Source organism: Megalops cyprinoides, chromosome 16 (genome assembly GCF_013368585.1).
Source record: "Megalops cyprinoides isolate fMegCyp1 chromosome 16, fMegCyp1.pri, whole genome shotgun sequence".
NCBI classification, from domain to species: Eukaryota; Metazoa; Chordata; class Actinopteri; order Elopiformes; family Megalopidae; genus Megalops; species Megalops cyprinoides.
Window position 1 is genome coordinate 30,776,901 of NC_050598.1, and position 15,914 is coordinate 30,792,814.

General features: G+C 50.3%; 1 protein-coding gene across 1 annotated transcript; it reads right to left on the reverse strand.

Annotated features, from left to right (window-relative positions):
• Nucleotides 1-2,314: 2,314 nt before the first annotated feature.
• On the reverse strand, nt 2,315-14,679 carry serpinh2 (serine (or cysteine) peptidase inhibitor, clade H, member 2). Its single transcript, XM_036547520.1, has 5 exons — nt 14,468-14,679; nt 13,218-13,839; nt 9,620-9,712; nt 9,308-9,540; nt 2,315-2,669 (listed from the first exon to the last, which is right to left on the reverse strand). The coding sequence occupies exons 2-5, from the start codon at nt 13,825-13,827 to the stop codon at nt 2,367-2,369; spliced, it is 1,239 nt and encodes a 412-aa protein (XP_036403413.1). The 5' UTR covers nt 13,828-13,839; nt 14,468-14,679; the 3' UTR covers nt 2,315-2,366.
• Nucleotides 14,680-15,914: the final 1,235 nt, after the last annotated feature.

Sequence of the window (15,914 nt, forward strand, 5' to 3'; positions counted from 1 at the left end):
TCAAGTAATTAAATCCTTTGGTTCAAGAAAAACCTCTAAAATCTCTGCTGCCCTTGAGGATTGAAGCTATTCACCTGTAAACAACAAACAACCCAGACCTTCTCAGCACTGTTGCCATGTGCAGCATTTATTTAAACATGGTGGCTAATTTGTACTTTATGGTTAAAATGCACATGATAGATTGAAGGTCCTTCATTGCTGCTTATGCTTAGCTTCAGACCAAAAATCTCTATAAAATCAAAATGTGAAAATGGTTTGGTGAATGTGATCTGGAAAAAAAAATAAAAGAAAAAAACACTTCCTCTTTCAAATGGTCATTAAATGTAAATGGCTTCAAATCGGCAGGGTTGCTGAAGCACTCATAAGCTAATGATGAGTTGGTAAGCAGAGCCATACTGCACAGAATTTCTCTCTGTCCATTCTCTCTGCAACCCACCTGAATGCCCCTCCCTCCTCTCCGAGCAGACCACCCCTAATTCCCCTCTACCCCCCACCTCCTCAGTGAGCAACTGTCAGTGTTTTTATATGAATTATGTCATATTTCATGTTCATATTAATCAGTCATTTCCTCTTCTCTGGCCGTTTGCCGTCACTGGGGTTTCACGTCTGCAGGCCGACATGATCAATAGCACCGATGGCCCTCGAAATAACAACATTAACAAAAAAAAAAAAACAGTGATGCGATTACTTTCAACCTTTAACAGAAATGAGACAGGGATGGCCACTGCGCGCTGCTGATGGATTTAAAAAGTAAAAGGGTTACGGTGGCTCTCCCATGAGTTGATGGCGGGTTTCGAGTTATTAATATAATAAACAAAAGCCACCCCATCAATAAGCTTTTGGCTGAGTGATTCTTAACCCCTCCCCCAACGCGTGGGGGGAGATGCTGTGGAGACGCAGATGCCGTACTGTATAGCAGGGTGGCGCTCTGTCCCTTCCTGTTTCTCACTCTCAGTGCTAATGCCTCTGTCCGCTGCCCGGAATGTCTCTTCCCAGATATCAATGTCAGCAGTGGGCCATTCTAAAGATACTATAGCTTATATACAAAAAAGCATTAACTGAAAAAGCCCCATCGTAGTATCCACATGTATTGCTATACTCACAGATGTTTAATTTTGGTTTATGTGCTCGGGGGAAAATGCATAATTTAGTTTTTTGTTTTTTTTTTTTTATTTATGAACAAGGCACAATGTGTCGCAGAGGGTGTGTATCTGTGATTTTCAGTGACTCTGTGTGTGTGTGTGTATTAATGTCTCTTAGTTCAGTCACTTTGTGTCGGAGCGTGCAGGATAATGGTGAGAAATGGTGAGCTCACCATTGTGATTTCCAAATTTTATACATTGTGCTTCCACACCAGAAGCTGCCATATTACATGATTTTGGGGAGGGTCTGTGAATTGGCCTACAAAGCTGCTGAATGTGTTACCTACCCAAAGCAATTACACAGGCATGTGCATGCATATATTATATGACCTCTGACCCTCTAAAAATCAGCAGATATTTATCATGCTGTGGTTCACATTTAAAGCTACGCCCTTGTTAAAGCCCAGAGTGCTCTGATTTTCTGGCTGATTATAAACATTCTTAAAGGATCACATACAGAATACCCATAGCCAGAGCAGGAACATAGACTGGAACCTCCTGTTACCAAACAGAACCTCCAAGACAAAGGAAGGCCATGAATACCTGGTCATAACAGAATACCTGCCATTTCAGTGCGCAAGAGTCAGTCAGTGCGTCAGTCCATCAGTGTGGGTGTGCAGATGTTTCAGTGCGTCAGTGCGAGCGTTCAACTGTGTCACTGAGCATGTCAGTGTGAGTGTCAGTATGAGTGTGTTTCAGTGTGTCAGTGTGAGTGTCAGTATGAGTGTGTTTCAGTGTGTCAGTGTGAGTGTCAGTATGAGTGTGTTTCAGTGTGTCAGTGTGAGTATCAGTATGAGTGTGTTTCAGTGTGTCAGTGTGAGTGTCAGTATGAGTGTGTTTCAGTGTGTCAGTGTGAGTATCAGTATGAGTGTGTTTCAGTGTGTCAGTGTGAGTGTCAGTATGAGTGTGTTTCAGTGTGTCAGTGTGAGTGTCAGTATGAGTGTGTTTCAGTGTGTCAGTGTGAGTATCAGTATGAGTGTGTTTCAGTGTGTCAGTGTGAGTGTCAGTATGAGTGTGTTTCAGTGTGTCAGTGTGAGTATCAGTATGAGTGTGTCAGCATGTCAGTGTGAGTATGGGTGTGAGTGTGCCAGTGTGAGTGTGGGCATGAGTGTGTCAGTGTGAGTGTGGGCGTGAGTGTGGGTGTGAGTATGGGTATGAGTGTGTCAGTGTGAGTGTGGGCGTGAGTGTGTCAGTGTGGGCGTAACTGTGTCAGTGCAGGTGTGCCTATAGCTCGTCATGCAGGGCTGCCCCCTCTGTTTGATCCAGGGCTCCCATGAGCAGAAGCGCTCCAGAGACATTGTCTTTCACCAGGACGATGAAGGAGTGATCAGCATAGAACAGCTTGGTCTTCCCCACCTTCTCCTCATCCGTCTCCCCGCCCCCCTGTGGTGTGAGCTCCAGAGTGGCCCAGTGCAGAACCCCCGCCAGGTGGAGCTCCCCCTGCCCGGCCGCCTTCCCCATCACTCCTGAAAAATCCGCCTTCTTCTCGTCCCAGGCGTCAGTCAGCCCCAGGGCGGACAGGTGTTTCTGACAGAGCGGGGGAGAGGCATTCTGTTAGAGAGGACACAAAACCCTGCCCTGACCAATCCAGCCCAAACCATTTCATTCAGCTGCACTCAACATCTCCAACTCCAAACAGCACCGGGGGGAAGCTATCGATCAATTATGCAAACTCATTACAAACAGAATAAGATTGTTATCAGATTATTAAAACCCAGGGTATAATTATTGCCCATGGAGGGATCTCTTTCCCTCCAGTATACACTTGATGGGGGTGATGAAAACTCTAAAAACATGACAAACACAAAAAGCAGATGATATCACAAATATCCAAAGTGTTTTTTTTCTTTTAAATGTGACAGCTGTCCTTGTGTGACCCTTGCGTAGATAATACTGAGAAAACTTTCAGACAGCAGCTCTGGACGTAAAAGTCGCCCATGAATAATTTAAAAATAATCCTTGCGACCTCAGCCCTCTTTGTTTTTCTTCTGATATGAATTCCACAGAAAGATGCTCTCTGACAGCCGGTTTATATTCACGTAGAAGAGGTCCTTTTAAACAGCACGCTTGTCTTGGGGGGTGTGTGTGTGTGTGTGTGTGGGGGGGGGGGGGGGGGGTGTTAAGGTGACAGAGAGAGGGAAGAGTTTCACTCACACCAGTTTAACCCTCACTCCGTTGGCACAGCTACATGTCTGCCATACCAATAACGCCCCTTTGATTCTGAATATCAATTGGCAAAGGAGAAAAAAGGAGAGAGAAGAACAAAGCACAGACATATCCAGTAACAAGCTGCACTCCGGTGACACCGGAGTGGAGCCGCACAGCAGCTCCTCTCTCAGAGGGGCACAGGGAACGGCCAGAGAGGGGAGCCAACGCAGACACCCGTCCGTCCTTTCTAAACGTCTGCAGTAAATACAGAAATGTAAGTCACGCCAGTAAGGAGAGGTGGGCGGGGGGGGGGCAGAGACACGCAGAGGCAGCGAGAGGCAGCCATGACAGGCCGGGCCGTCCGCATGAGCAGCGCGACCCCGCCCTGCGCCTTCCCATGTTCCTCTGCTCCCCGTGGCAGCGGCCACATGCCACCTCTGTGTCTAATGCACTTCTATTGTCCTCATCCGTTATTCCTCCCATTATTCATCACTGCCTTCCTCTGCCCTCCGCAGCACACCCACAGCACAGCCCTGTGCTCCTCCTACGCCCCTCTCTCTGGTCACCCTTCCCTTTCCCTGCTTAGCTCTTAACCATGTCCCTTCCTCCCCGCCCAATCCTCACCTCCTCCATTTTACATTACAGTTACATTCACATTACTGTCATTCAGCCAACACTCTCATCCAGGGCGACTGACAAATGTATCCATTGATACAGCGAGACTGAGGCAGTTTTGGGTTATGTGCCTGGCCCAAGGGTGCAGCAGCAGTGCCCCGCCGGGAAAGTGAATCAGCAACCTCCTGTTTATGAGCTCTGCTCCTTACCAGGCCTCCACACTGCTGCCTCTTGTTTTTCACTTGTTCTCTCCTTCTGCCTCGATCTGTCTGCCTCACTCTCACTCCCTCCATCAGCCTGCTTCAGTTTCTGGCTAAATTCAAACGATGTCTATCATTATCACGACAAAGATGTTACATCATCAATCCCTTCAGACACACAACCAAGTTACACAAAACAGCTCAGCCCCACTGTGAGTCACAGCATACCACTCTTTCTTTTCTGTCCTAAAGCACAGAGATTTTATTTTTCCAAATCCAAACCAGAATGTTCATAAAAACTCACCTTCATTTCATTAAGACGAAACTTTTTGGAATTTTTTCTTTCTCACACAGTCTCTCAGATCACACAGTCTCTGTCAAACTGCGCTGTGATTGGCTGACGCAGCCATGAGGCCGTTTGCTGCCGGAAGGGCCGGCGTGATGCAGCGTCTCTCAGCGCCGGCGTTGTCAGCAGTGATTACCATCACGTGCGACGTCAGCGGCTGGCACACAGCCTCCTCTACTCCCCCAGATACAAATATAAACCTCCCGTCTCATGGTGTCCCTGTGTAAGGGCAGGGCCTTCTGGCAAAAGTCCCCCTGGACTTTTAATTTTTAAAACAATGGGTGTTTAAAAATGAAGAGGTCCTGTCACAGCGGGGCGCAACATAAGCCGTGACTCGGGGTGCACAGGGAGCGGGACACGGACAGGCTGCTGCTCCTCTTTCAAACGCACAGCGCAGCTATGCCACAGTGCTGTCACGGCCTTTGTTCGAGGCTACGCCAGGCAAAGCAATTTGTTTAGATCAATTATTGTGCAGCTATGTAATTTGCTGAATCACCGCAGTTTCTCTCCCATTTCTCTTCTCAGTCTGAGGAGTGTAAACTGTGGTGTGGAGAGCTGGAGATTTCGGTGGATCAATCAGGGTTTGGGGGAGAGGGGGCGATAACGCCCTGACCACCCTCCAGTGAATACTGTGCTCTGAATGAAAATACATAAACAGGCGTTTTTGGGGAGAGAGTTCACAGGCCCTTGTGAGAAACTCCTGTCATTGGTGAAAGAGGAGTAGTCAAAGGATTGAGCATTCGGTGTATGTAGAACACTATAACCACAATAACGTTACCAACACACACACACTCACAGGTCTCCACAGATACCTCATGTACTGCTTAACACACACATGCACACATATACATCTGTGCACAGAAGAACATCTCTACACTTACACTGCTTCATACATGCACACACACTCACACACACAGCTCGTAAACACACAGGCATGCACACACATACACAGACAGCGTGACAGACAGACAGAGCTGTGCCTCCGTGGTTCCTGGAGTCTCAGGGCACCAGGTGGAGGCTCAAGACCTGTAGGAATCCCGAGAAGTCTGCTGGACACTGCTGCAGCACTGAAACTAACCAGGTGCTTGACATGAACTGTGCAAAAAGTCCTGCAACGCCAGTGTTGTGAAGTATAAGCTGCAGTGGAAGATGGCATCCGCTGAGTGGAATGGCACTCATCTGCACTGGAATAAGCTCCACTTTTCAGTCGGGTTTCTCTTACAGATCTCTCCGTCTATGCACAGAGCTCACTTCTTTTTACCTCCAACCCTCTCTCTCTCACTCTTTATAATTCATCCAAAGATGTCTCTTTCTTAAATATGCGTTACCGCGCTAACAACGTCAATAAAAATATTCCTGAATGATATATAAAAGAGCACAGAGGTACACAGAAAGAATTTCAGCACTGCATTTCTCTGCATGTCTGCCGCGCAGTGGAAATGCGCAGGTGCAGGCGGGTCCCTGCGCATGTTTTATTCAGCTGCGGGTTCTAGACCTTGGCAAAAAATGCAATCATTTCTAAACTCTCCCAGCTCCTCTAAACTGAACATCATCTTTTTCACTGATGTCTTATTCAGGTGATTTACCGGCCAAACCATGCCCGTTCCTGCGGGTCTTTGGCGGCAACATGGCCGCGTGTTCTCACACGTGTGTATGCGCATGTGTGTGCGTGTGCGTGTGTGTGCGTGTGTGTGCGTGTGCGTGCGCGTACGCGTGCGTGTGTGTGCGTGTGTGTGTGTGCGTGTGTGTGTGTGTGTGTGTGTGTGCGTGTGTGTGTATGTGTGTGTGTGTGTGTGTGCGTGTGTGTGTGTGTGTTTGTGTGTGTGTGTGTGTGTATGTGTGTGCGTGTGTGTGTGTGCGTGTGTGTGTGCGTGCGTGTGTGTGCGTGCGTGTGCACGTTCAGGCCGCATGCACGTAGCTCCGCAGCTGCCGCCACGCACCCCCTTGCGCCAGTATCTCCGGGAGTGCACCCGGTGCTGCGAGGCGGTAATTACAGCGGGGTTCGGCGTGTCTCTCACTGGCGGTGAGCCCAGCGCGGGGCCGGCACAGACGGGCAGGCGGCCGCCCTCGGCCGGGCTCGTTAAACAAGCCCAGGACCAGGGGCCGCGCCTCCACTGCAGCGGCGTGCCCTTTGCAAGAGCCAGTAGGGTTATTTTTAGCCTGCGTGTTTTCACCTTGTCCCCGGCGCTCGCTAACCCGGCCCCCCCGTCCCCACCCCCACCCACCCTGTCTCCTGCTGAATGTCACTCTTATTTAGGTCTACAGGCCTGCCGCCCAGCTCCAGAGACGCTGGAGAAAGCGCCCGTAGGAGTACGACGGCTGAGAGAATCGCGCCGCAAACGAAACCTGGGTAACGGCCTTCCCCAGCCGTGAGCCAATCAGGAGAGAAAATCAGCACAGGGATGCGAGGCGCGTGACAGAGGCCTGACGCCTCAGAACGGCGGCGAGTCAGAGCGCAAAATCACATGCAGTCTGCATACATCAGCCTCCCCCGGGCACATCCCCCACTCAGAGCCGCGCTGACAGGCACCGTTACATACGTTAATACAGGCTGATGAAAAATATTCATGGAGCTTTAAGGCCAATCGGGGGGAAAGGGATGCCCGAGTCGGGGGGGGGGGGGTTCACTCCGCTGGAGGAGCGGGATGAGCTCACTGCATAATCGAGGCTGTGTGTGAGAGAAGGCGGAGAGCGAAGAGGAACATTCACACCTCGAGTCTCCAGCAACAGTGCATTAGAGAGCTCCAAGCCCTCTCTGCTGTGTCCTCACACCCTACACCCCTCACTTCAGCAGAGAGAGAGAGAGAGAGAGAGAGAGAGAGAGAGGGAGAGGGAGAGGGAGAGAGAGAGAAAGGGAAGGGCAGCGGAGAGGACAGGGTGGGAGCGCGACGGGGGGAGAGGAAGAGCCAAATGAAATCTGGCAGCGATCCTGTGAGACGGCAGCGCTCTTTGCGTGTCGTGTAGCGGAACAGCTGACTGCGGGCGTTTGGGCCGGTCCCACGGCGTCCGTACAGCTGAGGCTCTTGTTCCGCTGCTGTAGTCGTGTTGCTGTGTCACGGTCCTGCTGCAGCGTTCGCTTTTTAAAGGAGAGCTGCGCTACAAGTGCCCCTCTCCCTCACGTTAATGTCAAAAGCTTGTACTGGAGGATGAAATAATGATAAGAGCGTGGCAGACGCTGCTTACACAGAGCAGACAGCACTCAGAGTCACATCCTACAGCCCAGTCCAAGTTCACCTCTCCACTGCTCTTCTCAGCAGCAGGCTACCCACTCAGTCACTGTCTGCTGAGAAAATGTTTCACTGATTCTCACTGGATCAGACATCTCTAGCTAACACCCATCTATCTCTCTCTCTTTTTCTCTCTCTCTCTACTCTTTTCTCTCTCCTTCCTCTGCAGAGTCCACATGAGGTCCAGGCTGGTTCTGCAGCCCAGCTCAGCAGGTGGAGTCCCGGAAGGCCAGCTGCAGGAGCTCCAGGCGGGCGTGGCCACCTGTGTGGAGCTCAGCCGCCAGTTCCGGCGCTGCTACGGGCCCCGAGGCCTGTCCAAGCCCCTGGCCTTCAGCGGCCTGCTCAGGCTCAGCCAGCCAATCACACGCTCTCTGCCCAGAGCAGGAGCATTTGGGCCAGCCTGCTGCAGCAGGACCCGGACACAGCGGGAGGCCCGGTCACCGTCGCTTTGCACAGGTGCAACTGGGCCATCCTGGACAGCGTGGAGGGAGCGGTCTGCACCTCGCTACGAGTGTACCATGCGCTCCTGTCTGAGCCCCAGCTGCTGCCCGGTGCTGGGGCCACCGAGCTCCGCCCCTCCGCAGGCCTGACCTGCCTGGGACTCCGCCTCCTGGGGCTGCAGCAGCTGGCCGTCCACGCCTTCACCCAGGCCCTGCTGGGCCCCGCCCAGGCACTGGCCGAGAACGCAGGAATCCCTCCCGAAAGGCCTGTGCTGAGGCTGTGTGGGCAGGACTGGCAGGGCGGGTCTGGTGGGGCTGGGGGCAGGACTGACTGTGTATAGGGCTTACCTGCAGGTTGAGCGCGCTGGTCAGTGTGTATAGGGCTTACCTGCAGGTTGAGAGTGCTGGTCAGTGTGTATAGGGCTTACCTGCAGGTTGAGTGTGCTGGTCAGTGTGTGTAGGGCTTACCTGCAGGTTGAGAGTGCTGGTCAGTGTGTATAGGGCTTACCTGCAGGTTGAGAGTGCTGGTCAGTGTGTATAGGGCTTACCTGCAGGTTGAGAGTGCTGGTCAGTGTGGCTCTGGGCTTACCTGCAGGTTGAGTGTGCTGGTCAGTGTGTGTAGGGCTTACCTGCAGGTTGAGAGTGCTGGTCAGTGTGTATAGGGCTTACCTGCAGGTTGAGAGTGCTGGTCAGTGTGTATAGGGCTTACCTGCAGGTTGAGAGTGCTGGTCAGTGTGTATAGGGCTTACCTGCAGGTTGAGAGTGCTGGTCAGTGTGTATAGGGCTTACCTGCAGGTTGAGAGTGCTGGTCAGTGTGTATAGGGCTTACCTGCAGGTTGAGAGTGCTGGTCAGTGTGTATAGGGCTTACCTGCAGGTTGAGAGTGCTGGTCAGTGTGGCTCTGGGCTTACCAGCAGGTTGAGTGTGCTGGTCAGTGTGTATAGGGCTTACCTGCAGGTTGAGCGTGTGGTCAGTGTGTATAGGGCTTACCTGCAGGTTGAGAGTGCTGGTCAGTGTGGCTCTGGGCTTACCTGCAGGTTGAGCGTGTGGTCAGTGTGTACAGGGCTTACCTGCAGGTTGAGAGTGCTGGTCAGTGTGTATAGGGCTTACCTGCAGGTTGAGAGTGCTGGTCAGTGTGTATAGGGCTTACCTGCAGGTTGAGAGTGCTGGTCAGTGTGTATAGGGCTTACCTGCAGGTTGAGAGTGCTGGTCAGTGTGGCTCTGGGCAGGGAGATGGCCATGCTCTGCTCACGCAGCTTCTCGAGCCACTTTGCCAGAAGCTCCGGGGTCAGGAGTCGGTCCAGTCGGGTCAGGGGCTCCACATGGAAGGGCAGCAGCAGAACCAGGCTGGCCCGGCCACCCCACAGCCCCATCTCCAGAACCTGGACCATGTTCTCCATGTCTTCATAGTGACGGAACACACCTGCGGGGAGACAGAGTGAGGGATCGGTCCCGCTCAGACGGGTCAGTACAGCAGCACCCATGGGACCGAAGGGGCCTACCTGCGCAGTGCATCATGGGAGTCTTGGTGTACTTAGTCCCCAGAAAACTGCGAATGTCCTGGCTTCCCTCCTCGAACCCTTTGTCCCACAGACCTGCAAAAAAGGCAGACAGTCACTCCACAGCCCCTGAAACCCAGTGTCCCCACACAAGGACACAAGGAGGGTCACTGCATGGCCCTCTCTGTCAGACAGACAGACACCACACTCCCCCAAAATCTCCATGCACCACGTAGCTGAGAAAGTCACACAGACTACCACCACAACTGCGAGAGAAAACAAGGACAGAGATACACAGGAGAAAAGAACAAAGAAGACAAGGGGAATGATGAGAAAAGGAGAGAGGAACTAGAGGAGAGATGTGGGAACACAAGACCGGCGTTGGTAACATACGCATCAATACAACCCATATATTCAACTCATTAGATTCAATAACGAAGAAGGAGTTCAATAAAAAGATTATAAAGAGGATCAAGACTAATGTATTCTTTTCCCAGGGCTGACTGCCTCACTGTCTGTGGATCATTGATCCAGCCAGGGGAGACGAGCAGAGATTCTAATCAAAAGAGGCAGCAAAACATACTAGTTTACATTTAAACCTTCAACTGAATGTGTGAGTGCGTCTGTCAGACATGGCTTGTCCTTGTACCAGGGGCATGCCTTCTTTCAGAATGATACACTTGTATGTGGAAACCAAAGCTGAGATTAGTATCTTTTTTTTTTTAAAGCAATTCAAACACGGTTCAAAGACCTGGATTTTTGCGAGGTGTATGCTAATGAATGCAACGCGGATCTCTGAGAATAAACCCAGGATTCAGTTCCGCCACTCTCACCCAGCGGTCCTTTCAAACTTTGAAAGCAACCGATTCCAAAAGATAACGGTCAAACAGAGGCGCTTTCAATCACACTGCACATCAGCTTTATGAGCGGGTAATCGGACTGATCTTCTCTTTTATGAGATATACTGATGATAGCAGAGTGAGGCTTCACGTATCCCATGTTGGCTGAAGTTACCATGCACTGTCAGTTGTGGACTGGCATGATCCAATCAAAACAGGTTGCGCTCAGTGAAAGTCCACAACAGCAAGGTTCACGTCCCAGGTTTTTCATCCGTTTGTGGATTATAAAACAAAAAGGAATGTGTTGCACAGTTTTTCCACTTATTTATGGTCAAGTCAGGCCACAAAAACAATGCTGTAGTTCCCTGAATGCTAAAATAATATACTAATGCTATACTATTCTGTTAGCTATTTTCTTATTCTCTTGAGCTATTACTTTGTCATTATGTCAATTAATGGGCAAATAATGCCATTAATGCATATAAGAGTGATTGCTTCTGAGAAATATGCTTTGTGGATTATCAAGCATTTTTTTGATTAGTTAATTCATCAAAATCCCCCAAATGTACCTTTGAGGCATCAAATACTTGGGCGGGTTGGGTATTAAGAGGAAAAAGAAACTGGAAATTAATAATAAATGCCTTATTTTATGGCACATTCATTTTGAAATTTACCGTCGGTAACAAAATTAGTGAAAAATGACATTCCTGCAAAGTTGCCAGTGCCACTGATGTATGAGGCGTTTAGGGGGGACGGCCCCTCGAGTGCCCCGATCTGCTTTTCATTTTCACAGCCGTGTGGATGCTTCAAACCTTAGCAATATGGCCAATTATGATTAGCTTTAACCCAGTCACCAGAGTGGAGGCTCACTCTGAGGGACATTCTGTCAGTCACACTGTGATCCTGTTTTAATGACTGCCGAGTCACTGAGAGCGGTAATGGACAGATGGGCTCTGGCCGGTGAATCACCAGAAGACCGATACCTCTGCAAATTACTCAACAGCATCCAGAATAAACCAGAGCGCCTGAAAACACGAATAATTGAAAACGACATTTCAGGAGGGAAAACTTGAACGCCAGAGCTCACACACAGGCTGCTGTTCCAAACAGATTGTATTTGTTCAACTTTGGGTGGCGGGGGGTGGAAGATTTAAGACTCGGTTTTATACGCGCCTGCAAATCTGGATGATTATCAATACCTGGGTGTTGCTTCTATCTTGGGGTCTAGACAATCAGACGTCTACTGAGCTGAAATTAAACTGCCCTGCAGGTGGAGTGGTTATCACTAATAGTGCAGCAATTAATTACAATGCATGTAAGCAGCGTGGTATTGCGCACTGATAACAGCCTGTTCCCCAGCCTCCTGTCCATCACAACCGAAACGCAACTGAATCACAACCGATCAAACCGAGAAAAGCAACCCGCGTCGCAACGTCGTGCAACAACGCGGAGCTCGTGAATAATTAAGACGGTATTATTGTTGGCTGAACGTTGTTGTGATTGCTTCTTTCTCTTTCCACATGGGGCGTTATCGTTAGCAGGTTTGGTGGCCACGGTCTCGAGATCCTGAGATTCCTCTGCTAGTCTCACACAGGAACAAAGGCTGAATTAATTAATGAGTGAGGACTGGAAGTCCCTCGACAGGTCTCAGATCCCTCCACGCTGGCTGTCAATCACTCCCTCTCCCTTTGTCGCACAAACCCTCTCTCTTTTCCTCCTCTTAACTTTTCCCTCTCCATCCCCCGTCCCCCCCCCAAACCCCCTCCGAGCGACGCTGAGAGAGGGGCTGCACAGAAAGTGCTTTTAATTTGGCCTTCAATAATTAACTAAGAGGAATGAAAGGCAAACAAACAAACAAAAGAACAGACAGAAGCTGGTCAGGGGGACGGGAGACTCTGTCTGTAGGGCCACCGTCCCTAGAGCAAAAAAGGCAGCTAATGCTACAGCTAGTCAATGTCCCTGGACTGAAGCAATTCATTTCAATAATACAGGCAATAAAATCGTAGACCACATTCATTTTTCAATCTTCACGGCGTTCATTTGTAACTGAATTCATATTTCAGTGCATTCAGAAAATCTACAACCATCACTGTTTATTTATTTATTGGCTCCTCAGATGTGCGTGTGCAGGGTGTATGTGCGGATATTCTCTGAGATTTCCTGCACCTGAGACCCCGAATGAGGTCCACGTGCCTTACTGAAAGTCACAAGGACAGCTGCCCTCACAAAACGACTAAATAAAATCAATTTCACTTCTCACCAATTACTCCTAACCAATAAGTGAAATTGATCATTTGTTCAAAATTCAGTGTATGTTAAACGTGACGGATGTTGTGTAGATGACTTCTTCCTGCTCACTGTCCCAGGGTACGCGAGTGTGCGTTAGTCTGGCAGTGCGCAGAGCAGTGTGCTGAGCACGGCCTGAACACTGACACAGCGCTTCAGTACAGAGAGCACGTGTCCAGTGCACTCGCTGGGTCTGACACAGAGAGTCTGGACGCTCGTTACTCAATTATTTAAACAGCACATTACCCCAACTGGAAGTGATGTGCTCAATAATGAAGAGAAAAATCAACAGGAAAGGCGCAGCGCCGGCGACACACGGAGCTGGGACGACCCTTCTGCTGGCGTGGAGGGTAAATGCGGCTCTGCTGACGGCTCTCTCCGGATCTTTCCGTGCCTTGGCCCCTGCGGGGTGTGCAACAACGTACAAATCCTCCTGCACCATGCTGTCATGGGTTATGTGACCCCTGCAACCTTACCTCTGAAGTGCAGGGCGTGGGCGAGTATCAGGGCCCCTGGCTTTGCCAGAACGTCCCCTGGCGGGTGAGCCCCTTTGGCCCCGCCCATGCCCCGCCCGGCCCAGGCATGGAGGGCCTCCCAGTCGGCCTGGCTGTCCCCCGCCCCCAGCGCCACGTGCTCCAGCCGGAAGCGGGTCTGCGCCTCCTTCAGGAACTCCGCGTCCAGGACGGGGGCCTTCTTCGTGAAGACAGCCGAAGAGCTGTGGAGGTTAAAGCCGGTTCCGTTTGCCGCGCGGATGGATTTCACGGCCCCGGACAGCACCTCCAGCTGGTCCTTCAGTGGAAGTGCAGAGGTGTTGAGGATCTGCTGGAACTGAACCGCGGTCGTGCCCCCTGCTCTGTCCCCCAGAGCACCCAGCGAGCCGGCCAGCATCAGGGGGGAAAACAGGGGGTTCTCGGTACCATCAGCGCGCAGGGCCCGGTACAGACGGAATCCCAGGGTCCAGCTGACCTCCTGGCCTGGTTTAGGGGGGGTGGGAGCTGTTGGCTCCTGAGGGATCACTGGCTCGAACCCCAAAACCAACAGCACCAGCACATACGCTGAGAGACGGGAGCGTGCAGCAGGCTGCATGGCAGTTCCACTGTGTGAGAGAGAGAGAAAAGAGGAGAAACGGCTACAGCAAATCTCAAGATTATTCTTGCTGCACACTGTCAGAACACGACAGTGGCTTTGATAACAGACGTGTCACCGTCAACAAAAAAAAAAGAAAAATAACGCACAATTCTAATGACGTTGAACACTTTCCCGCCTTGCATCGTTGGTGCTTCCCAAACAGAAACGGGCCTTAGTTTATTTCTGTAGCCCCATTCATTACGCGGACAACAACCTGATGATTTTCAGCCATTATCCTTGGGAACTCCGACATCACTTCATTTTATTGTATCGACATTTTCTCCAAAGTGAGTCGTCTGATCGAAATAGTAAGTTTAATCTGCACTGATCTGGGCTCTAAGCATGATTCAAGAGTGCAGCTTATAAACTTACAGCTCGCGCCATTTAACACGCAATTCTATTAACTTTATTTCTGCACTCACAAAAAGATTTTTTTAAAAAAAGTTGTAAAAAATGGAGTTCGTTCGTTTAAACAAAGTTGAATCCGGCCCAATGTTAGTCGTTGCATCAAGACATAAAAGAGAAGGCGCAACTGACAAAGGATGCAATTCTTTTTAATGAATCGTTTTCATACCGTTGATTGATTGAAACGTTAGCTCTCTCTCGCTCCTCTGACCGCTCTTCCTGCCGGGTCTGGGCTCCGACGTGGCGCATAGGAAGTGCACTACAGTTGGGTGTTTTGTTTCCGACGCCGGTTCTCTCTTCCAGGCTTGACGTCTGCGCGTTTCGCCATGTCTTGCATTCCGGCATCCGAATTACACTTTTCACTTTATAGTAGCTAGTTAGCTAACAGTACACAAGTGACACGGTTTTGTTCAGAAACATTAGAGCAGATATTACATGCTATTTTTCGCGAAAGTTAAAATGATAAATATGGCCGTAACTTTACATTTCCAAACTTTAATTTGAGAAGATCTTTGTTTTCGCGGACGTGAAATGTTTCTTTTTCTGCTTTAGCTGCCAGAGTAGGCGCAGTTAGCGTGGCAGTCAGAGGGGGCCGCTAGCGCTCTGCACAGCACCGCCCCAGACTGGTGCGGTCCGGCGTTCATGCATCGGGTGGCTCTGCTTTCTGCGCTTTACTTTCACGGCTCTATTGTTTCACGCCGTCGCTCCTTTGCCCACCATAACCCGCCACACTGTCTGTACTCCATTTTTCAAGCGTTTGCACCCGTGCGGGCGGAACGGCCCTGCCAGGCACGTAAACACACAATGCGACTCGCTCAGCTAATGCACAGAAAGTCAGATACTGTATGTTGACAGCAAGATCGATCAAGGATAGAGATTAAGTGGGAGAAGGATGAGGAGGAAGATAAAGAGAGAGGGATGAGGAGAGACAGATACAGAGAGAGATAGAGGGGGGAGTGAGGAGGAGGAGGAGGAGAGAAATGGCTGCTGATAGTGGTGGCCTATCATTCTGAACAATCAGGCCGAACATGACAGCCCATAGACCAGGCCAATTATTACTCTCACACTGTAATCAATACCGCACTGTGAGGGACAGCCGCACACACACACACACCAGCTCTTTCACTTTTAAAGACACACTCACAGAACAGAGAACTTAGTGTGGATATACATACAAACGATACTGAGTGCCGTCTTTAGACGTGTCCAAACAGACATCCTTTACACCTTCAGACACAAGCTGTCTCACACACTCACACTTTCTGCCTCTCACATCTAGGCTCTTTTGCACACAAATTTTCTGTCACACACGCACACATATGTGTGCACATAGGCTCTCTCACACATACTCCCACACACATAAGAATACACACATACGAGTCTCTCTATCTCTCACACACAGACACACACTCACACACGTGAGTCCCTCTCTCTCTCTCTCTCTCACACACACACACACACACATATTTTGAGCCCGGACAGGCTGGGAGAAGGCTGGGGGAAGCTGAGAGCCTGGCTGTAGGTCAGGTGTGAGTGAGCAGGTTTAATGATTGCTCAGGGATCTAAAACGGGAACCCTTCAGGGACGGATCAAAATCAGCGGGTCGTCTAATGAGGGACGACACACGTTAAAAGGCAGGT